The following is a 26,447-nucleotide window of genomic DNA, read 5'->3' on the forward strand; positions in this document are numbered from 1 at the left end:
TGTGGCGTCACATGCTTCTGGACGATGCCTACTTCCTTCCTCACGGTGGCATTTGCACAATCTGAATTGCACTGGGAGAGCTTCCCCTGTCACTCAGGGGCCGGGGCAGTGGCTCAGTCACCATGAACCAGCAGTCACCCTGCCTTCCTTCCTCCCGGCGCCACTGGGCCTCAATGTCTGCATCTGCAGAGTGGCTGGGTGGCTGGGACCACATGCCATACGGCCTTGTCCGTCCTCTCGTTTCAGCTTTGGATGGTGACTGGAAGGGGAGAAATGAAAGTGAAAGATGGAAAAATTTCCCCAGGTTCCAGGAAGGCTGCTGGGGGGGGGGGGGTGCGTGGAGCAGTCGGCAGAGAAGGAGGGAGGTTTTTAGAAAGCTGGGCAGCCAGGGACCCTGTGACCCAGGCTTTCATTTCTCCTAAACACCCCGAGGCACCATGTGACACAGCCGGGTGACAGAAGCAGTGAAAGGGGAAGCGAGGGACTCCCCGGGTTTCTCAAGACGCTGAGGGCTGGACCAAGGCTGAGCCAGGAGGGAGCCCCAGAGGGGACCTGGAGGGGAGTCAGGGGACAGGCAGGCAGTGGAGGAGTCAGCTGAGGGAGTCCCTGGAAGAGGGCCCCTCCTCAGGGCACGACCAGGTGTCACAAGGGGAAGGGACAGCAGTTAAGAAAGAGCGACCAAGCGCGGAGACCAACAGCAAAGGAAGGGGAGGGGCAGAGAAGCGAAGGGAGGAAGGGGGGTGGGGTGGCTCAGGACCAGAGGAAGGGAAGAAAAAGTCCCCCGTGGAGAAGGAGGAAGAGCTGGGGGGAGGGGAGGGGAGAGACTTGAGAATTGCGGAGGGGAAGGAGACCCTGGGCAGCATCAGAGGGACCCGGGGGAGAGAGAAGCAGGGAGAGGGGACAGGGACGCAGAGGGGGTGAGAGGGGCACAGAGTCAGCCACAAGGGGTGAGAAAGGGGGGCGGCCGGTTGGGAGGAGGGCGAAGAGCGGGGCCGCGGGCAAGGGGCGGAGGCTCCGGAGCCGGTAGGATGCCTGGGCCGCGCGCCCCGGGGACGCCCCCCGGGCCCGGGGAGCGCCGGTCGCTGCTGGAGCGCGGGCCGCGGCGACCCCGGCGGTGGCGGCGGGTGGCGGCGGCCGCGGTGCTGCTGGTGCAGATGCTGGAGCGCGCCGCCTTCTTCGGCGTCGCGGGCAACCTCGTGCTCTACCTCAACAGCGCGAACTTCCAGTGGGACGGCGGGCAGGCGTCGAGCGCCGCGCTCGTCTTCCTGGGCGCCTCCTACCTGCTGGCGCCCGTCGGCGGCTGGCTGGCCGACGTGTACCTGGGCCGCTTCCTCGCCATCGCCCTCAGCCTGCTGCTCTACCTGGTCGCCTCCAGCCTGCTGCCCGCCACCGCCTTCCCCGATGGCCGCCGCTCCTTCTGCGGCGAGCTGCCCGAGTCGCCGCTGTCGCCCGCCTGCCCGTCGCACGGCTGCGCGCGCCCCCGGCACCCTCCCTACTGCGCGCCCACTCTCTACGTCGGCCTGCTGCTGCTCGCCCTGGCCGCCAGCTCCGTCAGGAGCAACCTCACCTCCTTCGGGGCCGACCAGGTGAGTGGCAGGTGGGCCACACCCCCCCCCCCAGAGGGGCGGGAGTGCGGATGGAAAATGAGGGACATAGGCTGAGACTCAGGAGTCAGGAGGAGTCAGGCTGCGGGGGTGACCTCCCTCGAGCAAAAACCACTTCCCTCTCCGGGCCTAGTTTCCTTATTTGAAAGAACAAGGGGATGCTCCCTGGGACAACAATAGGACGACAACAATAGCAGTTACACCAGCATGTTCTGTGTTTCACTCTGTGCCACTTCCAATGTTTTACTGTAACTCATAGAATCCTCGTAACTTCCCAGGAGGTAGGCAGTGCTATTACGTTCATTTTACAGATGAGGACAGTAAGGTTTCAGGATGTCGATCACCCTGCCCAAGACCACTTAGAGAGCCAGTCAGGGAGCCAGGCCTCACCATGAGCCCCACCTTTATGTGTTATAGGGGTCTGGGGGCTGGGGGGGGAGTAAGCCCCTTCCCACCACCTGTGCCGGAGACTGAGCCAGGCCTCTTGTTCAGATCCCAGCTCTGCCACTCACTGGCCAGGGGCACTTGGGCCAATATCTTTACCTCCGAGCCGTTGTCTGGGCCCCGCAATAGGACAGAGCATGACACACAGGAGACATTCAATAATTATTTGCTAAATGAATGAGTGGGTGCCAGACGATGTGGTTATATGTTAACAGCTGTACTCAGTGGGATATTAGACAGTAATTTTAAATGATCTGTCATGATTATAAAACAACCACACACGGTGTCAAGGAGCAAAAGCAGATGCAGAACTGTCTGCAGAATAGAATTACAGCCCTGGCTGGTGTAGCTCAGTGGATTGAGTGCCGGCCTGGGAACCAAAGGGTCGCTGGTTCGATTCCCAGTCAGGGCACGTGCCTGGACTGTGGGCCAGGTCCCTGGTAAGGCGCCCACAAGAGGAAACCACACATTGATGTTTCTCTCTCTCCTTTCCCCTCTTTAAAAATAAATAAATAAAATCTGTAAAAAAAAAAAAAAAAAAAAAAAAAGAATGTGACTACAACCAGGTAAGAAGAATCCATGCCAACGAAAGGGGAGAGCCTGGCAAAGGAAACTGTAGCTGCAGCATGCAGACTCACGGAACTAACTGTACTTTCCCCTAATTGTCCCTGTTTTACAAGTGCTGCTTAGTTGCATGCTTTACGATCATAAAAGGGACTTTTAAAAAAAGGAATCGTTGCATCCAGCTGACATCCACAGTCCAGCACCCGTCCCAGTTTCATGTCCTTGCCAGGGAGTCCGTCCTGAGCCTGCGTGGATTCTCCCTTCGATGGTTGTGGGGGACTCGGTGCCCCCAGAGCAGCCCTGTCCGTTGCTGAGCCACTGTTGGCCTTCCTTCAGGCCAGGAGACCCCACCATCTGCCAGGAGGGATCTCTTGTCTTCCCTTACCTCTCCCCTTTCCTTTTTTTTTTAGAGATTTTTTATACTTTTTTAGAGAGGGGAAAGGAGAGAGAAAGAGAGGGAGAGAAACATCACTGTGTGGTGGCCTCTCACATGCCCCCTACTGGGCATCTGGCCTGCAACCCAGGCCTGTGCCCTGACTGGGAATCGAACCAGTGGCCCTTTGATTCGCAGGCTGGTGCTCAATCCACTGAGCCACACCAGCCAGGACCCTTACCCCGCTCCACCCTCAACCGTCCTTAACCTGTGCTCTTGACCTCGATGACCTCCAGAGGGCCTCCTGACTCTCCCTCCTCCCTCCTGGTGGCAGAACTGGTGGTCTCCAGGACTCCAGGCTACTGGGCAGAGCCTTCAGAGGCATCAAGACTGACGACAGCTCCTGTGCCTCCTCCCATTTACTGGGCATGGACTTTGGGCAGCACAAGGGTCATGACCCCAGGACAGTTTGGGAAAAGGGAAGCGATTTGGGGTGGGATGGACGTCATTGGATTTGCGTCCTTTCAAATAAATGGCTCTGGCTGCAGTGGATGGGAGTCCCGAGCAGGGGCACAGCAGAGCAGTGAAGGGCTGCTGCGAATTCAGGGGGGGCCGTCGGGCGGGGGCGGGGTGGGAGGGCTGGGCCCCATCTGGCAGACGTCTGTCCCCAGGTCTGCGTGTTGAACACACCGCCGGTTTCAGAAAGGGCCATCCATCATTCTCGACAAAGTGCTCATTTATACCCTGAGCCGGCCGCCTGCTCTTCTTCCCCTTAGAGTCGCAATTGTCACATCCATTTACATCCAATTAAGAAACGGGAGTGGCCGCTCTTAATGGGACCTGTTCAATGGTCTGCTTGAAAGTCTGCAACACAGGTTCTCAATGCGGGGACATACGTGTTCCTCTGCATAGCCAAGAAGACCCCTCCAAGTCTCCGAGGGAGTACAGGTGTAAATGCATCCCTGTGGGTCAAGGAAGAAAATACGTGCCTTTTCCCCCAGTGCAGCTGCTGAATGTAAAGCTTGGTGGAAGCTTAGCTGTTGGAAATATGTGTCTCTGGACAGAAGGAGGGTGATGGTGTCTGAGAAGGGAGGGTCATTGGAAGCATGGGGGCTGTAACAGGGCACAGAACCATTTATCCAGAGAATGGATCTAGTCCTCCCTGTGTTTTTATTTTTTTAAGGAATGCTGATGCCCAGGCCCTGCCCCAGACCTGCCAAGTCAGAATCTGGGACCAGGGCCTGGGAGGGCGGGGCAGCCAGTACCGCTGACCGAGCCAGCAGACCGGAAGGGGGCCTGGGGCCTGACTGTTGCAGATTGATTCAAATCCTACATAAAGATTTCCGGCCATTCTGTCCTTGCTGCGGGCCCGAATTTTGCTTTCCTCCCGCCCCTGGGGCTGTGTCTGGGACCACCTTTGCTTTCTCTGGTTATGCTGACCTTGTTTGGGTGGGCGTACGTCAGAGGGAGGCAAGGCAGGGTCAAGGGATGAGCCACAGTGGGAAACCATTTGCATCTCCAAACTGTGGAGGAAAATTCTCATTTAGACCTCTGACTGTTCTTTCAGTAATCAGCATACATCACATTTAATCATGTGGAACAGACCTGAGATCTTTATTGGCCTCTTTATGATTGTAAAGGTGATGCATATTGTGGGTTGCTTAGTCAGAGACAAAGGGATAAATCAAGCAGAAACGAACACAGTGGCGTCAGACACATCTGTTCTGCGCATTACTCGGTAGCAATAAAAAAGCAACATGTGTCCTGGGCATGAAAAAACAGCTGTGCCCAATGTCCTGATCATTAACAAGTGACTCCCACGAAGAGGGTTTATTCATTCATTCAACAAATATTTATGGAGCATCCATGTAGAGATCGTGGATTAGGAAAACGCCGGAATGCCTGCCCATGGACCCGAGAAGTGTCTCTGTGGGAGAGGGGTGCAGGTACAGGGCATATGGCCCCCCTTGGCCCTCACGCTCACCCCTGCCTGTCAGGTGATGGACCTCGGCCGCCACGCCAGCCGCCGCTTCTTCAACTGGTTTTACTGGAGCATCAACGTGGGCGCGGTGCTTGCGCTGCTGGTGGTGGCCTTCATCCAGCAGAACATCAACTTCCTGGTGGGCTACAGCATCCCCGTGGGCTGCCTGGGCCTGGCCTTCTTCGTCTTCCTCTTCGCCATCCCCGTCTTCATCACCAAGCCCCCCACGGGCAGCCAAGTGTCCTCCATGCTGAAACTGGCTCTCCAAAACTGCTGTCCGCGGCTGTGGTGCCGGCACTCCGCCAGGTACGTAGGAGCACTCTGGGGCCACTGAATCTGGACAAGTGCCTGCTTCTCCCGGGAAGTCACGGCCCAGCTGGGAGGCACGCTGGCAGCCTTTTAGGGTGACGTGATCTCAGGTGGGCCGGAGCTGCCCGCTCTGACTGAGGGTGGCAGTGGAGGTCAAGGTGCTGGGCTAGGTGATGGGCTCACTGTAGGACCTGTGAGCACGTTAATGGTCTCGACAGCGACGGTGGTGATAAAGGCAGGGATGCTGGTGGTAGCAGCGACCGTGAAGATAAACCCTGTCAGTGTCGGTAATGATGGCAGTAGAGGTGGCGATGGTGGAGGTGATGGTACCCGCAAAGGTGGCTGGGATGCGATGTAAATAATCCCACCCTTCCCTGATACGAAGTAGAAGAGAGTCTAGTAAGTCAGCCAGCCCGGCCCCTGCTCCATCAGATAGCAAACAAGGCAGGGAGGTCTGATGCTATTGCACTTGGCACTTGCACAACAGCTCTCCCTTCTGCCTCTCCCCGCCCTCAGCTCGGCAATGCCTTCTGTGAGGCACAGCCGTCTCCAGACCCCGGAGGCAGGTGCAGCTCCCGTCGGTGGGGTCTGGAAGGGAGGGGTGCGGCATGCTCGCCCCAGCCTCGTGCACTGCTCTGCAGGGCGCATTTCGAGGATCCCTCGCTGCCGAACCAACCACCCCGGAACCCGGTGGCTTCAACCACCACCTCCCGTGACCTCTCACGGTGCTGTGGGTGACTGGGGTCAGCCAGGCAGTCCTGCTTCGTGTGATGTCACCGGGGGCTGCAGCATCCGAGGTGGCTCACTCATGTGGCTGGCAGTTGATGTTGGCTGCCGGTGAGCACCTGGGTGCCTTTTCATGTGGTTCACGGTGTGGCGGGACCTTCTCGCAGCAAAGTGTCTGGGTTTCGAGAGGAGAGAGTCCACATTCCAACGGCGGGGCGGCGGGGGGCGGCGGGTGTTGGCAAGGGTCAGCGCAGACACAAAGCTGGCTGACTCAAGGCCAAGGGGGAATAAACCCCACCCATTGGCAGAGCGGCATCACGCACTGGGAGGGGAGGGGCCGAGGGTAGCCGTCCTTGGAAATGACCGCAGTGCTATGGCCCCTTCTTAAAGAATCTCAGTGAGGCGAGGCTTTTGGGCAGAGACCTTTCACAACAAAGGGTGAACGATAATGGTTGCAGAGTGGTTGACCTCTCCTGTCTCCCGGTAATGTTCCCTTTGCTCCCTGCCTCTCTGTCCTGTAGGGAGAGGGCTGTCAAGCAGAGGAGGGGTGGACCTGGAGATGGCAAAGGGGTGGGGAGCTTTGGCATATCAGATCTGTGACAGCCTCTCTCTCCGGGTCAGATGTGCCCTGGGACTTCCTGGGTTCCCATGGCAGCTCGATGCTACAGGACAAAAAGCCCCCCAAGACTGCTCACCACAACCTCTGGTCTTAACTTCCTTCAGGTCCCCAGGGGCCACAGCTGTAGGGTGGAATGGGTCTGGATTAGCCACCTTTGCTACCAAGGAGGAGGTGATTGTATTGACAACGGCAGTGCCAGCACTGAGAAAAAATGACGATATGACAGTGACCCCGTTCCTAACGGCAAGGGTGGGGAGGATGGCGAAGGTGGTCCTGACGGGGCGGGGGGTGGGGGACTGCAGGTGGGCTGGCATCGGAGATGACGGCTGTGATGACTGACTACTGGGGCCATGCGGTTCAATCAGGAGAGGGTGGTGGCGGGGAAAGCAGTGGCCACGCTGGTGGTGGTGACCATAGTGACCATTTTACCTGCTGTCCCGCAGGGACCCTCAAGATGCCCAACTGCTACCCAACCAGCGGTCCCCCTGGCCCAGCCCTTCCCCCCAGGAGGACGTCGCTAACTTCCGGGTGCTGGTGAAGATCCTGCCCGTCCTGGTGACCCTGGTGCCCTACTGGATGGTGTACTTCCAGGTGAGCAGCCCCACGCTTTCGCTCTGGGGCGACTGGCTCCCAAGGCCCCTCACCGTGTCCGTCTCTCACCATGGAAGCCCAGGGCATGCGGAAAGGGGAAGGGGTTCGCAGCTGGCGTGGGCTGGGCACGAGGCCATCCCCTCAGTTAAACACCCTGGGGTGGTAGATCACGAGGAGCTCTGGACACAGGGCCCAGGCCCCACGACTCGAGGCCCACCTGTCCGGGCCTCGGTTCCCCCGTGTGGAAAATGAGAGGCTCGGACAAAGGCTCTAACAGCTCCGCAGCATTCGCGGTTTCCAGGCTGGGCAATGGGGGCCCAGACAGGGCCTGTCGGTGGACCGAGACCCCACAGCGAGGTAGGGGCCAGCTCAGAGCACTGAGCGCTGTGTCACTGCGGTTCCCCGCCTGGCTGTGCCTGGAAAGCACCTGCGGAGCTTTAAAAAACTAAAGATCCCCAAGGCTCGCTGCTGACGACTGAAAGGGAACTGCTGGGGGCAGCATCTGGTGTGGTCCGCTTCTCAGAGGATGCTGACGCTCAGCTGGGCTTGCGAACCACTGCTTCCCAGCCCTCACCAAGGGGAGGAGGAGCAGGTGTCTGCCTGTGAGCGTGAGCCTGTGTGTGTGTGTGTGTGTGTGTGCAGACTGGGTAGCAGCCTCACCCCAGCCCCTGATCCCCAGACCACAAGGTCATTGCCTCCCCTACGCCCTCCGCAGGAAGCTTATTTCGAGCTGCAGGAGATGGGAGTTATGCTGGGCCAGCCTGCTGCTTGGCGGGAGCAGCAGCACAGAGGCAGAAGGTGTCCTCCGTGATGGGACAGGGACACGGCGTGTGTGTGTGTGTCCATGGCTGATTCCTACTTGTCAGAATGTTAACATTCTGCTGGGCGGGGGTGAAAGAGGGCATGGGGGTGAGGGATACACTGTGATGGGGAAAAATACAATGAAAAAAAAAAAAAGAACATTGACATCCTTCCACACCAGTGGATAAACAGCTGCTGCCTGGTGCAGCCCACGTGCCCGCCCCGGCCCCAGCCGCTCCTGTGGGACTCTCCTGGACGCCCTTCCATTGCAGCAACTAGAGGGGGCGTGTCTGCATCTGTTGCCAGGTTCCAGAGCATTTCAACGGGTCAGCGCCTACACATTTCCCGGCTGGGGCAACCTGTGGGACTCAGCCTGGCCTCAGTGTCAGATGAGCACTTCCCGTGGGGACAGCCATGTCATTATTTTCCCCATGTCAACAAGCATTTATCCACGCCTGCTCCGGGCCAGGCCCTGGAGACATGGCATGAGTCCGACCAGCTGTGCCCAGCTCTGGAATAAAGTCGCCCACACAGCTCACGGCCTGGGAGCGGAGGGAAGGAAGCTCTCCAGCCAAGTCTGCTTCCGAGGAACAAGGAGGGCGTGGCGGTCACTTTCCCCCTGAGGATGGGGAGGGGACAGCTGCCCAGCTGCCCTGTGCTACTGCTGAGGAATGCCTGCCTGGCAGCTGGGGCGTCCTGGGGCTGCAGGCGAGGCGGCTGGCTCTATTCCAGCTTCACCTCCATCTCTCTCTCTCTGGGCAGATGCAATCCACGTACGTCCTACAAGGCCTTCACCTCCACATCCCAAACATTTTCCCAGGTCATCCTGGCAACAGCTCAGTGGCTCTGGGAGCCCAGAACAGTGGCTATAAGGTGAGAGGTAACTGGTGTGTTCAGCCCCCAGTTCACGCCAGGCTGGGGGCTTCCTCCTAGAAGAGGCGGAGATGAAGCTGCCTCTGCATTCTCCTCGCCTAATGGCCCGGTGTCCCCGGGGCAAAGGAAAGGCACCTGGGGGGTGGGCGGACTGGTGCCTCGGCCCAGCCACCCCGCTGAGATGCTCAGCTGCTCGGAGGAATTCAGGCCAGCGTCCCCCCCCCCCCCCCGCCCGCCCGCCCACTGCTGCTCCTGCTGCCCAGTTGGCCCCGGGCCTCCAGGTCAGGGGCACCCTCCCTGACTCTGCCTTGTCCTGTGCTTCTCCGACACCTGTGCCTTCCATCAGGACTTTCCAAAGCAGTTCCTTGGCATTTCAGAGACTCACAAAATCAAAGATCCTTAGAGCTGGGGGATGAATGGCACGTGGGCCACTCCACCACCCTTTGTGGCCCACGGCCGACATCACCATCAGTCACGGCATCCTTTGTACTGAGCCCACAAGTGTTCCAGGCAGCCACCGCCAGTGGATGGAAGTTAGAGAAACCTATTTGCCACTCGTGACCCCATCCCCTGCCCCAGTTACACAGCTGAAGAGTGTGCCTCCTGGCGCCCTGCTAGCCTGCCTCTCTCGGCTCCCTCTCGCCCAGATCCCGGAAGCCTGGCTCCTCCTGGCCAACGTGGTGGTGGTGCTGATCCTGGTGCCCGTGAAGGACCACGTGCTCGACCCTTTGCTGCTGAGGTGCAAGCTGCTTCCCTCGGCTCTGCAGAAGATGGCCCTGGGGATGTGCTTTGGTTTTGCCTCTGTTGTTGTGGCAGGTGTGCTGCGGGCCTGAGTGGAGGGGTGTGTGGGGGAGTGGGGCTGCTGGCCTTGTCTGGGGGCTTGGGGGGGGGACACCAGCTCCTCTGTGGCTGCTGCTGGAGTGGAAGGGCCTGGGCCAAGTATACCCACCACCCATGGGTGCCAGTCTTGCCTTCCCAGAAGGTGGGAGCTGAAATAGGCTTTCCTCACTGAGTCCAGCCCCCCCACATTTGACAGATGAGGAAACTCGGACCAAGAGAGGAAAACATCTTTTTCCCAGTGGGATGTGAGCTCCCTGAGGGCAGGGATGTTTTCATTCCCTGCTATGAATAATGCACGTGAGCCTTATACAAATGTGCTGAGTGGATTTTCCAAAGGCATGCAGCCTCTCAGTAGCACATGGGAGCTTTTGTTTTACAAAGTATTTAGGCTCTTCCCTCTTCCATGTCAAAGGAATTTGAAGCCACTTGTAAAAAAAAAAGCTCAGTTTAAACTGCCTTTCATGCTTTTGCACCAACCTCAGGCCTTTTCACTTTGTCATTAATGATCCTGAAGTTTCTTGGAGTCTCTGAGCCTCACCTTTAAAACATGGGTAGTAGTTCATTTAGCCCCGGTGCAGGGCCCAGGCTCCGCCCACACAGAATGTAGTCTAGCCAGAGTGCTGTGCAGATTAAGCCAGACGAGACCGTAAAGCACCCAGCGCCATGCCTGGATCACAGGTCGGAGCCGGAGGAATGAACAAACAGTATTGTATTGCAAGGACGAAAACCAAACTAGGCTCTTCGTAAGCTATGTGCTTAAATGCATTTTGTCCGATTTCATCCTCACAGTAATACTGGGATTTTGATCCCAACGGGGTCTCAGCGAGGTGTAGTGATTTGCCCATAGTTACGCAGGGCCGGGGTTGGAACCCTAGTCACCTAACTCCACATCCTGTCTTTACTCCACCTGAGCACAGCTGTCTCCTAAGCAGTGAAAAGGAAGGAGATAAAATGAACTTGAAAGCCAGGTTAGAAACCTGACTGCAATACTCGGTGCTGTGGTAGAGAAGTCATGCATGTGATAGCATGGAACACGGGCCAGCTCTGAAACCAGACTCACTGGGGCTCAAATCCTGCTCCAGTTACTTATCAGCTATGCAACTCTAGGCTTCTTGCTTAACCTAAATTTCTCTTTCTTCATCTGCAAGAATGCCTAGCATGCAACAGGCTCTCAATTAAAGAAAGTTGTTCCTGTTATTGAGTGCAAAACCAGCTCTGAGCTTCCTAGCAGGCAAGGCAAAAAGGGAAGAGTTAGAACTCAAATCTTGACACACATACCCTAGTCCAGTATTCTTTTCCTTTCCTGCTGCCCAGTCAGTCCTTGGCTACTTAGTGAATACCCTCCACATGCCAAGCTCTGCCATGGGCTAAGCTGCCCGGAGTGGACCTGGCTGTAGTCACCCTCTCTCTCCCACCAGGATTACTGGAGATGAAGCGTTTAGATTACATTCATCACAACCAGACGGTGTCCCAGCAGATTGGAGAGAATATGTACTATGCAGCACCACTGTCCATCTGGTGGCAGATCCCCCAGTACCTGCTCATCGGGATCAGTGAGATTTTCGCCAGCATCCCAGGTACGCTGTACGCCTCCCCTGCTCTAGCACCAGGGATGGGTTCTGCCTGGGGGAGCCTCAAAGTCGGAGGTCTCGCAGGCACAGCCTCCAGAGCCCATCTGTACAGAGGAGGCAGGATTTTCCCAGTGGGGCTGCATGTACCTGACGGGCATTTATTAGCACCTGGTTTGTGCCAGGCACTGCAACAGGCACTGGAGACCTGGAGGTGAATAAGACACTTCCCACGCCAACTTCCCCCCGCTGCCACGTTCCCACCCTCTCTGTCTCTGCCCTTGCTCTTCCCTCTGCCTCAGATCGAAAGAGAACTCCTGTATACCATTCAGTTCAGAATGCCACCTCCTTCATGAGGCCCTCTCCAAGGGGCCCCTGGGGCACATGGGTCCTCCCTGTCCCTCCCTTGTCTCCTCGATCTCTGTCACAGCACACAGGTGGCTGTGTTGTAATAATGCATTTACCTGTCTGCCTCCCTGGGCTGGACTGGGCTCTTCCATGAGTCAATAGCAGGGGCTACTCAGCTGCAGACACAGGGGAAGGCTGGGTGGGACTCACTGCTGGGGATCGGTAACAGTCTCCTGAACAATAAACCCGGTGGAGTGCTGTGGAAGTGACGACAGTGTGCTGGGGAAGCCCTGGGCAGGGTGCAGGGGGGACAGGACTCAGCGGGCGGCAGTCAGGCCCCCACAGGCAGATCGAACAGCCAAAGCAGAGCGCTGGGCCTTGTGGGGAGAGTGGGGGGTGGGAGGAGCCTGGAGGCACAGGGAGGTCCTTGTGGGTTGAGCCTGGATCTTGAGACTTCTCCCAAGGGCAACGGCCACTCCCCAGGGGGATTTGGGCAGGGAAGGGACCCCATTCTCTATTTCAGACAACTGGCTATGGGAGGAGGAGGAGGATGGGAGACAGGAGTTTCAAAGGCATGTGCAGAGGCCGGGCAGGAAGGGACTGGGGCTTTGGGTTTGGCCCAGGAGAGAGGGAATGCAGAGGGCTGACACTGAGAAAATGTTTCTGAGGTTGGATCAAAATGATTTGGCGATGACACTGAAGGTGGCAGGAAGGGCAGGGGACAGGGAAGGTGCAAATGGCAGGGAGGTGGGGGAGGAGGGGAGCCAAGGCTCTTGGGACAATATGGGGTCGTCCAGGTGGAGGTCCGTGGGGTGGATGCATGGAGCACAGGTGACACAGGTCAGGGAAAGCCAGGGTAGAGGCTGGCTGGGGGAGGGGCCCAGTGGGTAGGGGCCTGGGCCCCTTCGGTCATCCCTCTCTTCTCCCTGCAGGGCTGGAGTTCGCCTACTCCGAGGCCCCGCGTTCCATGCAGGGCGCCATCATGGGCATCTTCTTCTTCCTGTCTGGGGTGGGCTCGCTGCTGGGCTCCAGCCTGGAGGCTCTGCTGTCACTGCCCGGTGGCTGGTTGTACTGCCCCAAGGACCACGGTGAGTGGGGGCCTCCCTGGGGGTGGGACCCAGGTGGAGGGAGGGGGCAATTGCTAAGTGCTTTGACCCCAGCAGAACCAAGGAGCTAGCTGGATTCAGAGAACAGGGTTCTCGCTGAAGCTGGGTCATTGCCCACCGCGTGGCCCCCCCGCTCCTGGGGCCTCCGTTTTCCTCCACTGTCAGTGAGGAAGCGTGGAACTCAGTGGGCCTCCAAGCTTCCTTCCTACGTCCGGCACTCTGCCCTCCAGGCTGAGGGGCCCCCTTTTCCTGGGGCATGTGTGTCTGAAGCCCCGGCAAGAAGAGCTAGGCCCAGGGCGGCCAGATGCTACCTGCCCAGGGTCTTCGGGTCCCACCTGCTGCCCACGCTGCTTCGGCTGCCAGCTCCAGCGGAGCCCTGCCTGTCCCCAATGCCGCCCTCCTGCTCTCCCCAGGGAACATCAACAACTGCCAGATGGACCGGTACTTCTTCCTGCTGGCCGGCATCCAGGCCGCCGCTGCCCTCCTGTTCACGTGGATCGCTCGTCGCTATGAGAGGGTCGCTCAGGGCCCAGCCTCCCAGAGCTGTGCCGGCAGGGACAGGGGCTGACACGCCCGCCCCCCCCCCTTTCACCCCCTGGATTCTCTCCGTGGGAAAAAAGACAACAGCCGTCGCGCCGGGGTTTCCTTCCCCATGTATTTTGTACCCAACATTAGGACAAAAGGGTTCCCATAAATAAGGGGCGTGAGCCTCTCCTCACGACCGCGGTCCATGACAAGGAGCAGAGCAGAGGGGGGCCTGGGTGGGAGTCCTCGTGAGGGGCCAGGCAGGGGGCTTGGGTCAGTAAGCACCAGAGGACGAGCAGGAGGCTGCCCAGTCCGGCGAGCCTGGGCCCGGCAGGCCGGGGCGGGAAGGGGTCAGGAGCTGCCCCGGATCCGCTCCATGTAGCTGCGAATCTCCTCAGGGTCCTTCAGCCCCATGTCCTCACACACCCAGCGGATGTCCTCCTCACCTGCCACCAGGATGGACTGCACGGCAGGGGCCCCCACGGGCTCCTCGGGCAGCTGGTCTGGGGGGGCTGGCGCGAACGTCACGAACTCCACGCGCTTCCGCCGCCCCCCGGCCTCCTTCCGGGCCAGGGTGCTGGAGGAGCTGCTGGTGGCCCCGGCAGGGGCCGGGGCCGGGGCCGGGGCCGGGGCCTCCCCTCCCCCGCTCTCACAGGGGCAGCCCCTCTCCCCCTTGAGTGGGCCAGGGGACTGCCGGTCCAGCTGGCGGCTCAGTTCCTCCTGGTCGGTGCCCAGCCAGACCCAGTTGTGGGGCTGGGGGGAGGCAGGGTCAGTGGCGCTGTCGGGGGGCTCCTTGCGCTGGTAGCGCAGCACGAAGACCACACCGTTGACCAGGAAGATGAGGATGGCCAGACAGAAGATGCCCAGCAGGGCATACATGCCTAGCTGTAGGTCAGTGACCCGCCGGGGGGCAGGCACCATCTCCTCCTCTTCCCCATCCTCCTCCCTGGCCTCTGCCTCCTCCTCCTCCTTCCCAGCCTCTGCTTCTGCCCGCTCAAACTTGCCCCGCACACCCCCACTGTCCCCCACGCTGCCTGCCGCCTGCCCTTCACCTCCCAGACTGGCCTCCGTGGCTGGCAGAGCCCGGGCATGGCCGGAGGGGACAGCGGGGGCCGGGGTGGGAGCAGGAGGCAGCCCGAGCCAGCTGGTGCCCGAGGCCAGGGGCACACGGTGGCGGCCCCGTCGGCAGGGCTCCGGCGGGTGCAGGGACACATGCAGAGGCAGCCCCTCGGTGCCTGCCCCACTCACCACCACCCTGAGCTGGGCACCCCGCTCCTCCACTGGCAGGACGGCGCTGGGCTCCTCGGCAGACACAGAGAGTCCCAGGTCGCGGCGGTCGTAGAGCTCAGCGGGGGCCAGGGTGTGGTCGGAAAAGGACAGCCACAGGGAGAGGGCCACCTCCTGTGGGGCACACGGACACGGGCAGAGACGCGAGGGCACGCACGCATGCACACAGAGACCACTCCCACAGAGACAGGCCACACGGAGGGGGAGGGACCAGAGAGGAAACAGACACGAGCAGATGGACAAAACACAGGGAGAGAGGGGACATGCGTCAATCACCTGTTGGCCACTCAGCCCTGGGGTCTGAGTCATCAGTAGGGTCGTCAGTTTACCATCAACCTCCCACTGACACACTCCAGATAGCTCTGCTTGGTCACCTCCAGCCACAGGGAGCTCACTACCTTACAGGGCAGTCAGTCCTTATTCTGAAAACCCTAAGATGAGGGGTCAAAGTACCTCCCATCCTCCTGTTATCAACCCCCACCCAGAGATGCTGACCTCATCCCCCTGACCCCCAGCTGTCACCTGCTTTGGGGCAGGAAGGGCTGGCTGTGCCCAGCACGTGGCTGTGACCTCCCCGGGGTGGGCAGTGCCCCGGCTCAGGGCCAGTGATATGCCCGTCACTGGCTGCACCCGAAGCTCCAGCACCGAGACCTTGTCGTCCGTCACGGCCAGCGCCTGCTCCCCCAGGATGGAGTCAGACAGTGGGGAACGCACCTGAGGGTGAGAAGGAGCTGGTGGGGGGAGGTCCTCGTGCACAGACAGCCTCTCCCCTCCCCTCTGCACTCCAAACCCACACCCTAAATACATACCTGGACCCCAGTCCTACCCGTGGGGAACAGCTCCCTCCTCTCTCAAGACCAGGTCCCCGCACATGCAACCCCAGCCCTCCATACCTAGAGGACGTCCCCCATCACACGGCCCCCCCTGTGCTCACCCAGTCCCCGATCCTACCAGGCTCACACCTCCCCAGATACGCCCTGAGCCCCTCTGACGCCCTTCACAGCTGCCCAGGAACATTCTGGGGGCCACCTACACTTTCCTCAGGGCGTCTGCTCACCTCGATGGAGGTGACCCCGGGCTCCCGGCCCACCAGGACACGGCCGTCCTCCAGCGAGGCTATGCGGGGGTCCTGCACGCGGGCGTGTGGCACCACGAGGTGGGACACGTCCAGCAGCCAGTCAGGGCCGAGCAGGTGGGTGAGGCGGCGGCCGCCGTCCAGCGGGTGGGCCGCAAAGGGGACGAGGAAGCGCACGCCAGCACGCTGGTACTGCAGGCGGCAGCCCCGGGCTCGCGGCTCTGCCTCCTCCCCGGCAGCCACTGCCTGGGGCTCCTGTGCCCTGCAGAGAAAGGGCAGCCAGGGTCCGGCAACCTTCTCAGCATGGGCTCTGCTTCTGGCCGCAAGGATTCTTCCGCGGGAGACCATGCCCAGCCCACGGTGGGCTCCATTCTTTAAACTGCGCCCACACTGCCCCTGTTGGGCCAGGCCCCTCCGTTCCTGATTGGTGCCTGTACCTGTCCATCAAGCTGCTCTCACCTTCCTCCTGCCTCTAATTGGAACCTGGTGGTGGCAGGAGGAGAGTCCCTGCTTTTGCGAGAGGGGTGGGGGGCACTTACTCTCTGGAGGGCCTGGGAGCTCAGGTTTTTGAGGCCCCTGCACCCTTGGGCTCTGGTGGGGACCCCTCAATATTTACTGAGCTAGGTGCCATCTCAGGCTTTGAGGACACAACAGTGCGCAGAAACTCCTTCCTTCAAGGGTTAACATTCTAGGGGAGAGCTGGGGAGGGGGCAGAGCATCCGCAGACAGGCAGACTCGATGAATCAGAGGATGCCACAGAATTGTGGCGGGGGAAGGACAGAGAGGGCGGGGGCGGCCGGGATGGGTGGAAGGAACCACAGCCACTGGGCAATTTTTCAGACCCCAGCTCCAGCCCGTGGCCACGGCAGGCCCTTTCTTAGTCCCAGAGCCACCTCGCCAAGGTCAGCCAGCTTCTTCAGGCCTCCACTCACCCTTCAGCCGGGCCGGGTACCCTCCAGCCTCGGACCTGCTCCAGGGTGGTGTCGGTCAGCTCGATGCGCAGGGGCAGCAGCGGGGCCCACACAGTCAGCCGCAGCGAGGCCCGCAGCTGGCGCCACCAGAAGTCTACCCGCACGCCTCGAGCGCCCTGGCTCTCCTTGCCAGACACAAACACGGCGTCACAGGCCTCGGCCACCTGTGGGAGGGCAGAGGGCGGGGGGAGGGGGGTGCAAAGCCAGGGCATACAGGTGTGAACCGGAGAGAACAGCATGGACCCCATGCCCTAAGAAGGGGTTCGGCCGAAATTCAGGCCTGTATTTTACTACAATGCATGTCCTCAGATGGAGATTTCACCTTGGATTGCATCCAAGGCCCATTCCCCCTGGAGGAGGCAGCCCCTCCAAGTTCATTGGGGCTCAGCTGAGGAAACTGGCTATTTGCTTACAACAGAATCTTTCCTGACAGGGGAGGGTCTGAACCCCCAAAGTTGCCTCCTTAGTGCTGGCCTCTGCCTTTGGTGCCAGTTCCAGGTAGGTGGGCAGAGGCAGAGGGGCAAGGCAGACCTGCTCACCCGAGCCCTCAGGTAGGAACAAGTCACACAGGGGCAAAGCGCCACCAAAGTAGCCAAAGACACTGTTCTCCATGCAGGCAGCTGGGATTTAGAAGTGCAAGCTCCGAACTTCCCCTCTTAGAGCTTTGAAATGGGGAAAGGTGCCCAGCCCCACCATTTTTTTTTTACCTCATGGGTCAAGATGAGGATGCAACAAAAATAATTACCATTATTTTTAACATTATATAATTATTATTATAACATAGTAGCTGTTGTTTCAGCCCTGTCTCTCTGCTGGATACTAACTTAGAGTGCTTTTGATGCTTGCAGCATCCCTAAAGTATGTTCCCATCTTAAAACTTAGGAAACTGAGGCTCAGAGAGGTTAAGAGACCAGTCCACAATCACACAGCTAGCTGACAATAAAGGGTTCGAGAAACAGACACTTTCCGATCCCAAAGTGCCTGCTCTTAACTCTCCGCGGCAGTTCGCTTGCCAGTGCACTGATGAATGGGAAAGTGCCGAAGTTGGGGGCTGTTGGGGTTACAGAGCTCCCACTTGACTCTGGAGAGGGGTGGGGAGCAAAGGAAATTAAAGCTGCGGCTCCCCGCAAGAGATTTCCGGTGTCAAGAAGCTGCTGCCCTCTCGGGGACCTGAGTGGAGGAGGAGGAAAGCTGTGTGTGCATCGCTGTGCACAAATGCACACTCGCGTGGGACTGGCGCGTGCCACCCACCTGCAGGACCTGCGCATTGGCCGACTCGCAGCCAACGTGCTCTGTCACCTCCACCAGGGCCCCGCCACTGTCCACGGTGACCAGGCGCACGGGGACTCGCCGCGGCACTCCGGTCAGTGGCGCCGTGTTCACCAGCTCCTCAGCCTGGAGATGCAGAAGGTGCTCAGCCCCAAGCTCTTCACTTCACTCGGCTCCCCACCCGGCTGGGCCGAGGGGCCGCCCCTTACCTTGGCCAGTGGGACGAGGGCTCGTATGTCCCGCTCTGACACCAGGACCTCCCACACCATTTTGTCCTTCTCTGCTTCGGGGGCCTGGCCTGGGTACTCCAGCTGCCATGTGACGGGGCGAGTGACTGCCACACCCCCGCTAGTGCCGTTGTCCACCAAAAAGTCCACCCACAGGAACTCCGAGAGTTCGAGGGGGCTGCTGGCCAGAAGAGAGAGAGACTGGGCTCACCAGGAGTCAGGCACTCCTGTACTGATGTGGTAGGTCCTATGATTATCCCCACTTTATAGACGGGGAAACTGAGGTACAGAGGTCTTATAACTCGCACAAGGTCACACAGCAAAAAGTGGCACACACGGCAGGGGGGATTAAACCCAAGCTTCCTGGCTCCAGAGCCCAAGCTCTTACCCACCCTTGTCCCCTGCAGGATCCATGCAGCTACTTAACCGTCCCCCAGCCCCCACCCCCGCCACGAAACTCTGCTGACTCTCCTGCCTTCTTGGGCCTCCTCCCCTCGGATCTCTGCCTTCCATAGCCATCAGAGTGGCACGAAGCCTGATTCAACTTCTGTCAAGGTGGAAGCATTGCTTCCGAGCCCCAGGGCTGGCACATGAGCCCCTGGATAATAAACCGCACAGCTCCTGTTGATCGAGCGCCTGCCATGGGCCAGGAACTGGCCAGGATGCTGGCTCTGTGATATCTTACTTCATTTTCACAAACCCTAAGGGATGTACTGTTATCCCCATTTTACAAGCGAGGAAACTGAGGCTTCGTAGGGTGGTGGGCAGTTGTGCAGGGAGGTTAACTGGCTTGCCTGAGGTTATTCACCCAAAAAGTGTCAGAGCCAGGATTCAAACAGGAGCTTCAAAGCCCATGACCTTGACCCAGGCTCAGGGCACGTATAAGAAGAGTTTGAAAACTGTTAAGAACTGCAGCTGGGGCCCTGGCTGGCGTAGCTCAGTGGATTGAGCGCGGGCTGAGAACCAAAGTGTTGTAGGTTTGATTCCCAGTCAGGGTACATGCCTGGGTTGCAGGCCACGGCCCCCAGCAACCGCACATTGATGTTTCTCTGTCTCTCTCTCTCTCTCTCTTCCCTCTCTAAAAATAAATAAATAAAATCTTAAAAAAAAAAGAACTGCAGCTGGGCTTTTGGGAATATTAATGGCCCCCCAATGGGACCCATTACCAAAGGGTGGGAGGAGCGGCAGTGGCTGTGAGGGCTGTGAGTGGGTGGCCAGGATAGGTTGGCGTCACCTGGAATGAGACTCGCAGACACTCACTGCACCTGGCACGTGGCTGGGCAAATAGTGGCTGAGTGAATCAGTGCTATGTCTGCTTTGTGCTGCTTCCTTGGTGGGGTCTGTTCCTGTGCCTGCTCCATGGGAACATGGATACAGTGTGCAGCACCCTTCCCCGGAGCCCCCCAAATCTGCCCGCCCACCCTCCCTCCTCTGACCCCATCTCCAGCGGAGGAGCTACCCACCTGGAGTCTGGCCCAGCGGGCCCAGCGCGGTGGCAGGTGATGAGAGCGGTGTGGTGTTTGGAGCCCTTGAAGCGGTCGAGCTTGGCAGTCCAGAGGGCGGGCTGGGCTGGGCGGGCAGCTGTCACGTGCAGCCCCTTCTTCACCTTGATCCTGGAGGGAGGACACAGGTCCAGTTTGTCAAGGTGGGTGCTGAGCTGTGGACAGGGTCCGAGGGGGAAGACCAGGGGCTGGAGACACCGGCCTCCCGTCTGGCCTCCCCTGGTTCAGGCCTGAATATCCTCCTAGATGTCCTCTGACCCAGAAGGACCCTATCTCAATGCAGGTCATGTCACGCAGCTCTCCCCTACGCCTAGACCACCGATGACTCCCCACTTGGCCACAAGGCCACAAGGCCAAGTCTAAGCCTGGCATTCGAGGCCTTCTAGGGTCTGGTCCAGCTTTAGCTTTAGCTGTGACATCTCTCCATCACTCTCTGCTGTAGCTACACCCGAAGTCCTTCCCCACATACACAGCCCCATCCGTGCCTCTCAGCCTCTGCTCAGGCTGTGCCCTTCTGCCCGGCCTCCCTTCCTTTCTGCATCTGCTGATTCTTCAAGCCTCCAGCAACTCAAATACCACGTCCTTTGGAAAGCTCTTCCCGTGGCTGGATGAATTTCCCCTTCTTCCATCCCCTAACCCGAGCTCCCACAGCACTTTGTAGCTTCGTAAGAGCATATAATCCAGTCCATGCCCATCCAGCTCCCTTCCCTACTGCTGGGGGCCCCTTAGTGCCGGGAGGGGACTGGGCCTTGCTCCTCTCTCCAGAGTGGAGATACAGGCCGGCGTACTTTAAGGTCCAGGAAAGATCTAATGAGTATACGAGTGAGCACAGGAAGGCACTGAGACACAGGGAGATGGGACAGGCACCTGAGAGACACATAGGGAAGGGACACACACAAACCCTAATACGGAAGAGGCAAGTCACACTTTGCAAGGCCCTGTCCCTGGGATGGGGTCGGGAGGCTGCTCTGGGGGAACTTCCTGCAGAAAGGGACACAAAGTGGAGGCCCTCCTCGTGGAGAGGCATGGACTCTGGCCAAAGATGAGGACCCGTGGTGAGGGAGGCAAGCAGGAGAACATGCAAATTAATGAGACGGGAGCGAACCCTCCTCCTGAGGCACGGAAGCATTAACAGCCCCCAGGTACTGCCCTTGCTGGTTTCCAAGCCCTTTCCTGTTTTCCCTACCCGGGGCCTCACAGCTGCCCTATGAAGCAGGCGAGTTAGTCCCCCTAGACAATGGAGTCTTGGGAAGGTGCCAGGAGAGGGGAGCTTCCTACCTGTGGCTTCAAATTCAGGGCAGGGCCCATTGCTGGGTCTTGCCAGCTGCTGGGGCAGACACAGGCCCGGAGGGGTCAGCGGGGACCGCGAGAGGAGCAGGTACCTGCCCAGTCTTCCTGCAGAGGTTCCCGCCTGCAACCCACCCCTCGGGGCCCCGTGCTCACCGCAGGGTCAGGACACTGGCTGTGAAGTTGTGGCGAAGCAGGAGGGTGGCACTGAAGAGCTGGCCGGGGCGCACGGGCACATCGGGCACCCGCAGGGTCACTGCCTCATCCAAGGGCACCTCCTGGTACTGTGGGGGGTCCGCAGGGCGCAGCTCCACACTGCCCACCGGGAGGGCCTGTTCCCCAGGGTCCTCCTCCCCTCCGGGGCCACAGCCGCCAGGGCCCTTGGCGGCGGGCTCCAGGGTGTAGGCCAGCTCCGCCCGCGTGGGGGCGTCCTGGGAGAACCAGTGGGAGGGGAACTCCAGCTCCACCACGCAGGCGCCCAGGGATGGCTGCAAATAAAACGATCGCCCTGGTTGGCAAGGCAGGAGACCCAGAGCTGTGAGGGTCCCTGACAGGCAGGGCCAACATGGGCCAGAGATGAATCCCAGGTGACACAGCCAGCGAGGGGCAGGGCTGGGCGGAGGTCTCAGAATGGGTCTACGGGGCACTCTTGTACTTTTGCAAACAGTCTCATTCCCTTAAGGCCTCCCCTAGCCATGCCCCAGGACCTCCCTGACGGCAGTTCTGGCTTCTCAGAGCCCCGAAGACCGTGAAGCACCCCTCTCCAGTGGACTCCTGTGAGACTCCAGAACAGTGGGAGCTGCAGTTGTAAAAGGAATCCTGACAATAATGCAAACCCTCGATGAAGGATTTGCTCTGCGCCAGACACTACATCCATCTCGTTGATGCTTTATTCCAACTCTGTATGAGGTAGCAACTGTCATTAACCCTATTTTACAGATGAGGAAGCTCATCTGTAAAGCCTCAGGTTAAGTCACTTGCGCAAAATCATACACTATGGACTGATCCCCACAAAGGGCCCTAAATAACCCGTCACAGGGTCTCGTGAAGGTTAGCAGAGATAGAATGGAGTCCGGTGGCCCGTGATCCCCAAACTTCTCACGAGTGGTGAGCCCTCTCTTTCCTACTCCGGGACCATCCTCTGGCTCGCGCCTAGCAGGGCCAGCCTGGGCGGGCCCCGCCCACTCACCTGGAAGCGGCAGGCTCGGTGAGCAGTGCCTGCGGGGTGTGTGGCGTGGAGCCGGGCACAAGGCAGGCTGCCAGGTCCCGGCGGCCAGTCCTGCCCTTTGAGGTGGAAGAGGACTCGGGCGTGGGGCTCTGCTGGAGTCACAGCCGCTTCCACTGACACAGCCCGCACGTCCCAGGGGACCGGCCTTTGGTGGGGCTCAGTGACCCGAGGAGGGACAACCTGCAGGGGGAATTGGGGTGCTCAGAAAGCAGGGGGTTGAGGGAAGTGGGACGTGGGAAGATGGGATGCCAGGCTTCCAATTCCAGCCTGGCAGGAGAGAGGGGCCTCCGTTTCCCCTCTCTAGAAAATGGTAAGCACAGCTGGGGCTGGGGCAGGCCCCTGAGCCACACACAGCACACCTTGGCTCTGAGCCCTGTCAGCCTGGGAATCCCTGGTGCCCCTCCTTACCTGCTGGGTGGCAAAAGGTGGGTAGGAGGCCCGGAGAAGTGGCTGGGCCCTGGGCCAGGGCTGCAGGAGCAGAAAGGTCTCGGATCGGGAGCCCAGAGAGGAGTTGGCAGGTGGGTAGCGGCCCATCTGCTGCACGCGGAAGTGCTCAGGGGCATCCAGGAGCTCCAGGGATGCCGGCAGGTAGACGGGGTCCAGGGGCTGCTGCTCACAGCCCACTGCAGAGGGAGAAGGGATAGAGACGGTGACAGTGCCAGAGCTGGCAAGGGCGCAGTGGCGGTGAGCAGTGGAGGAAGTAAAAGGGCTCCCACCCCTGGGATGTGGGGGGAATCTCACAGGTGAGGAAACTGAGGCCCAAAGAGGGTCACACAGGTAGCGTGTGCCAGGGCTGGGATTTGACTCAGAGTCCAGGACTGGATGCCAGTCCCGGGCCGTTCCTTCTTCTACCTCCCTCCCTCCAGCAGAGCCTTCTCACTGCCTCCTCCTCCCCCATTCCCAGCCCCTATCACTGCCTCTGACACTAAAGCATTTGTGGGGTACAGTTCTCTCCAGACAGAGCCTGTGAGGTAAAAGATGGTGACTGGGTGAGCTTTGTAGAGGTAGAGACCCTTTCTCTGTCCTTAGGTCCTTCGCCAGACTTGGTTGGGCGTCCATCCTCCCTTCTTCATCATCACCATGGCAACCTCACATCAGTTCCCCAAACGTGCTCCCTTCTTCCCTACCCCAACTGGGTACCAGAATGCAAGAGTGCCAGGAGGTGGTATGGGTGGGAGCCATAAGCCTGGGAGTCTTGTATTCAGTAACCAGGACAAAGGGCCACTGAGACCACACTTGGGTTGTACCCAACTGACTCCTAGCTAGCCCCAATAACAATAATGAACAATTTCAGAACACTAACTATATGCAAGCTACCATTTAAAACACTTTACATACATGTATTAACTCTTTCAGTTTTGGGTGTAACTCTGAGAATTAGGTATTATGACTATTTTTTTTTATTTTAATCATTGTTCAAGTACAGTTTTCTCCCTTTTACTCCCATTCCAGCCCACCCACCCAACCCTCCCCACTTCCCTCCCATTACCACCCTCCCCCTAGTTTTTGTCCATGTGTCCTTTAAATTTGTTCCTGTGGTACTATGGCTATTAATCCCATTTTATGGATGCAGAAAATGAAGCTGAGAGGCTCAGGTCCTTCCTGGGGCCCCACAGCTGGTGCATGATGGAGCTGGGAGTCAGAGTCCAGGCATCGACCACCAGACCACCCTGCCCCCACCCTCCACCTCTCTCTCCAACCCTATGCTGCTTGCAACAGTGTTCGCTCCCTGGACTGTGGGTCTCTCCCTCCTCCTTCAGGGCCAAGCATGAATGTTGCCTCTTTAAGGAAGCCTTCCTTGATTGCTCGCCCTCTCACCCAACCCCTCCGTTAAATGCCCCTCTGGCTGCCTTCTCCGAACATTATCGCCCTGTCTATCAGCCGGGACCTTGTCTTCTTCATCCTGGATCACCAGCTGGAGAGGCTGCCCTGGGAGCCTGGAGACCTGCATCTACACCCTGACTCCCTCAAGGAAGGCTGGGTCAGTCATTTCACATCTTGGAGCCTCCGTGTCCTCACCTGTAGAACCAGCACAGAGTGACCGCGTGGACAGGAGAGGGCTCTCTACACTGTGGAGCGCAGCATGGAGGAGGGGTTACTGCTGCGGCATAATGGATGTGACAAGGCTTTCCTCATCTATCTGTCTGAGGGGTTATTAGGGCTCCCACAGGGTCCCCCGGGGAGGGGAGCAGGTGGCTGAAAGCAGCCCAAGCCAGCTCCCTCTCAGCTCCATTGCTGGGCTGGGGGACTTGAGGGTTTCAAAGTCCTTCAAGACCCTCCCCATCAATGAGCATGTGCCTGAGACACTCTTTCCCCCCCTCTCCCCAAAGTGTAACAGGTGAGTGACTATGGCTCCCTGGGGACAGCCACTGGCCTCCCTTCCTCCTCCACTGCCTGGATAATTACAAGATGCTGGGAAGCCTGACTCCCACGGACTCCCGCCATCCAGATCTCAACTCTCTCCGTGGGGGTGAGCGGGGTAGAGAATGTCTCCCTCTCCCACACTCTTCCGTGCCATCATCCACCTTGCAGCCACAGCCCCCGCCAAGGGCAGTCCGCCCCAGGGAACAAGGGAGTCGCTGCCCCTTCCTCCCATGACGGGGATGCCCCACAGGGCTCAGGAAGGCACGGATGGGGCAATCTCTTGGGACTCCAAGGTCAGACAACTCCTTGGGGCAGGAGGAGGGCGGCTACAGATCTTGCAGGTCCCAGGCAAAGAGGCTGCTTCCCGTTCGCGGGGGTGGGCTGGAGGTGCGGAGAGGAGGCTGGGAGCCACGCGGATGCAGCTCCAGCTCCGTGGAGGGCGGATAAGCGAACTGGTGCGCCCGGGTCAGGGGGCTGCTGGTTTGGATGCCCTGCCTGGAGCGGAGGCTGGTGGGAGGTGCGGGACCCCGTAGGGGTGCGGGGGTGGCGGGAAGAGCCAGGGACCCGGCTCATCCTGGGTCGGGAAGGAGTTGCCGGGCTGTGCGAGGTGAAGGAAGCAGCGGGGCAGGATCCCGGGGTGAGATCGCGCCAGCCCTCAGGGCACGCTGCGGGCCAGCCCGCTGAGGTTCAGTCCGAGCAGCACCCGCAGGTTCCCGGCTCCCGGGCATCGCTCGCGCTCGGCTCGGGCCGGGGCCCAGCCGCCTCCCGCCCGCCCGCCCTGCCCCACGCCTCCCGCTGACCTCTCACGACGGGCAGGGCGAGGGCCACCCAGAGGCAGAGCCAGGGGCCGCAGGGCGCCCGGGGAACCGCGGCCGCGCGCCCCTCCATCCGGGTGCACATCCTTCCCACGGAAGGCGGGGACTAGGCGGGCGGCTCAGGTGGTCGCGGGCCGTCCGACATCTCCCGCGCCCGCTCGGCGCCGGCCCGATCCGGCCGGCTGGGTGCTGGCCGCCGCCCGCCCGCCCGGCCGCACGCCCGCGGCTGCCGATCCCAGACAATGGAGCGGGAGCCGGAGCCCGAGCAGGAGGTGGGAGGGAGGGAGCGCACGCAGCCCAGGGGCTGTCCCTCCGCCCCGCCGGGTCCTAGCGCCCGACGGATCCGCCACCCCCGGGCGCCCCCACGCTCCAACTCGGGGAGAAGGCCACGTCCCTGGACCCTGAACAGCGGGGGACTGACCCGCCTTTGCCAAGAGGGGTAGGACGCGTTCCGTTCGCTCCCTCTCAGAAGCTCCCGGACTCAGGAGGAAAAAGCCACTTCCCCTGCCTCTGCCCCGCCCCACACGCAGCTCACCTGTGAAGGCATCTAACACCTGAATCAGAATCTGAATTCAAGGACAAGGGGGACCGTGCTACAGGGCTGGAAAAGCGGTGAAAGGGGGCCAGTAGGGCCGGGTGACAACCACTTGGCCTGTCCTGGCAGAGGGCCGCTCCTGGGGAGGAAGGGCTCTGAGTGCGGGCAGCTAGAATTACATGCCCGGCTCCATCCAGAGGGAGGCCTGTGGGCCTAGCAAGTGGCAGAGCTTGTCTCTGCCTCCTGGATCCTGGCCTTCTGAGCCAGGCTTGCCAGCCAGCAAGTGTCAGGGAGGTTCCAGAGCAGGGCACCTGGCTACCATTAGCATCTCCAGGGTAGCTAAAGAAAAATAAACACACACACACACACACACACACACAGAAAACATGTCCAGGCCCCTCCACAATTGATTTGATCTATGGGCTGGGTTGAGAACCCCAGTACAGGAAACTCTGGTCTGGTGGGGGAAGGAAGAAGGGCAGCCAGCTATTGACACTCCTGCACAGAGGTGGGGGTGCTGGCCAGTTCCTGGAGGTTTTGTAATGGGGCACGCCTCCCCCATCCCTCATGATCCTGGAGGGAAGGACACCTGGTTCCAGCCTTGCTTCCTGCCCC

The 26,447-nt window shown here is 59.8% G+C and overlaps 2 protein-coding genes across 3 annotated transcripts; one reads left to right on the top strand and one right to left on the bottom strand.

The window, feature by feature from the left end:
• Nucleotides 1-923: 923 nt before the first annotated feature.
• SLC15A3 (solute carrier family 15 member 3) lies at nt 924-13,468 on the top strand. Its single transcript, XM_045854987.1, has 8 exons — nt 924-1,586; nt 4,983-5,272; nt 7,064-7,211; nt 8,775-8,885; nt 9,533-9,701; nt 11,144-11,302; nt 12,574-12,729; nt 13,161-13,468. Exons 1-8 carry the CDS (start codon nt 1,029-1,031, stop codon nt 13,313-13,315), a joined length of 1,746 nt encoding a protein of 581 aa, XP_045710943.1. The 5' UTR covers nt 924-1,028; the 3' UTR covers nt 13,316-13,468.
• TMEM132A (transmembrane protein 132A) lies at nt 13,378-25,590 on the bottom strand. 2 transcript variants are annotated; one of them, XM_045854986.1, is made up of 11 exons: nt 25,283-25,590; nt 22,527-22,741; nt 22,080-22,298; nt 21,047-21,378; nt 19,565-19,714; nt 18,084-18,279; nt 17,857-18,000; nt 16,567-16,769; nt 15,617-15,896; nt 15,082-15,273; nt 13,378-14,673 (listed from the first exon to the last, which is right to left on the bottom strand). In XM_045854986.1, the coding sequence occupies exons 1-11, from the start codon at nt 25,380-25,382 to the stop codon at nt 13,624-13,626; spliced, it is 3,081 nt and encodes a 1,026-aa protein (XP_045710942.1). In that variant the 5' UTR covers nt 25,383-25,590; the 3' UTR covers nt 13,378-13,623. The 2 variants fall into 2 exon arrangements, with proteins under 2 accessions (XP_045710942.1, XP_045710941.1); XM_045854985.1 differs by having other exon boundaries at nt 18,084-18,282.
• Between the last annotated feature and the right edge of the window lie 857 nt (nt 25,591-26,447).

This window comes from Phyllostomus hastatus, unplaced genomic scaffold (genome assembly GCF_019186645.2).
Source record: "Phyllostomus hastatus isolate PE091 unplaced genomic scaffold, TTU_PhHast_1.1 phas_scaffold_11, whole genome shotgun sequence".
Classification (NCBI taxonomy): Eukaryota; Metazoa; Chordata; class Mammalia; order Chiroptera; family Phyllostomidae; genus Phyllostomus; species Phyllostomus hastatus.

Coding starts and splice junctions, on each gene's coding strand:
- SLC15A3 (XM_045854987.1), top strand. CDS start 1,029: ATGCCTGGGCCGCGCGCCCCGGGGACGCCCCCCGGGCCCGGGGAGCGC. Junction 1,587..4,982: donor CCTCCTTCGGGGCCGACCAG/GTGAGTGGCAGG, acceptor CCTGCCTGTCAG/GTGATGGACCTCGGCCGCCA. Junction 8,886..9,532: donor CCCAGAACAGTGGCTATAAG/GTGAGAGGTAAC, acceptor CCTCTCGCCCAG/ATCCCGGAAGCCTGGCTCCT.
- TMEM132A (XM_045854985.1), bottom strand. CDS start 25,382: ATGTGCACCCGGATGGAGGGGCGCGCGGCCGCGGTTCCCCGGGCGCCC. Junction 22,299..22,526: donor CACCTTTTGCCACCCAGCAG/GTAAGGAGGGGC, acceptor TTCCCCCTGCAG/GTTGTCCCTCCTCGGGTCAC. Junction 19,715..21,046: donor GCCAGTGTCCTGACCCTGCG/GTGAGCACGGGG, acceptor TCCTCCCTCCAG/GATCAAGGTGAAGAAGGGGC.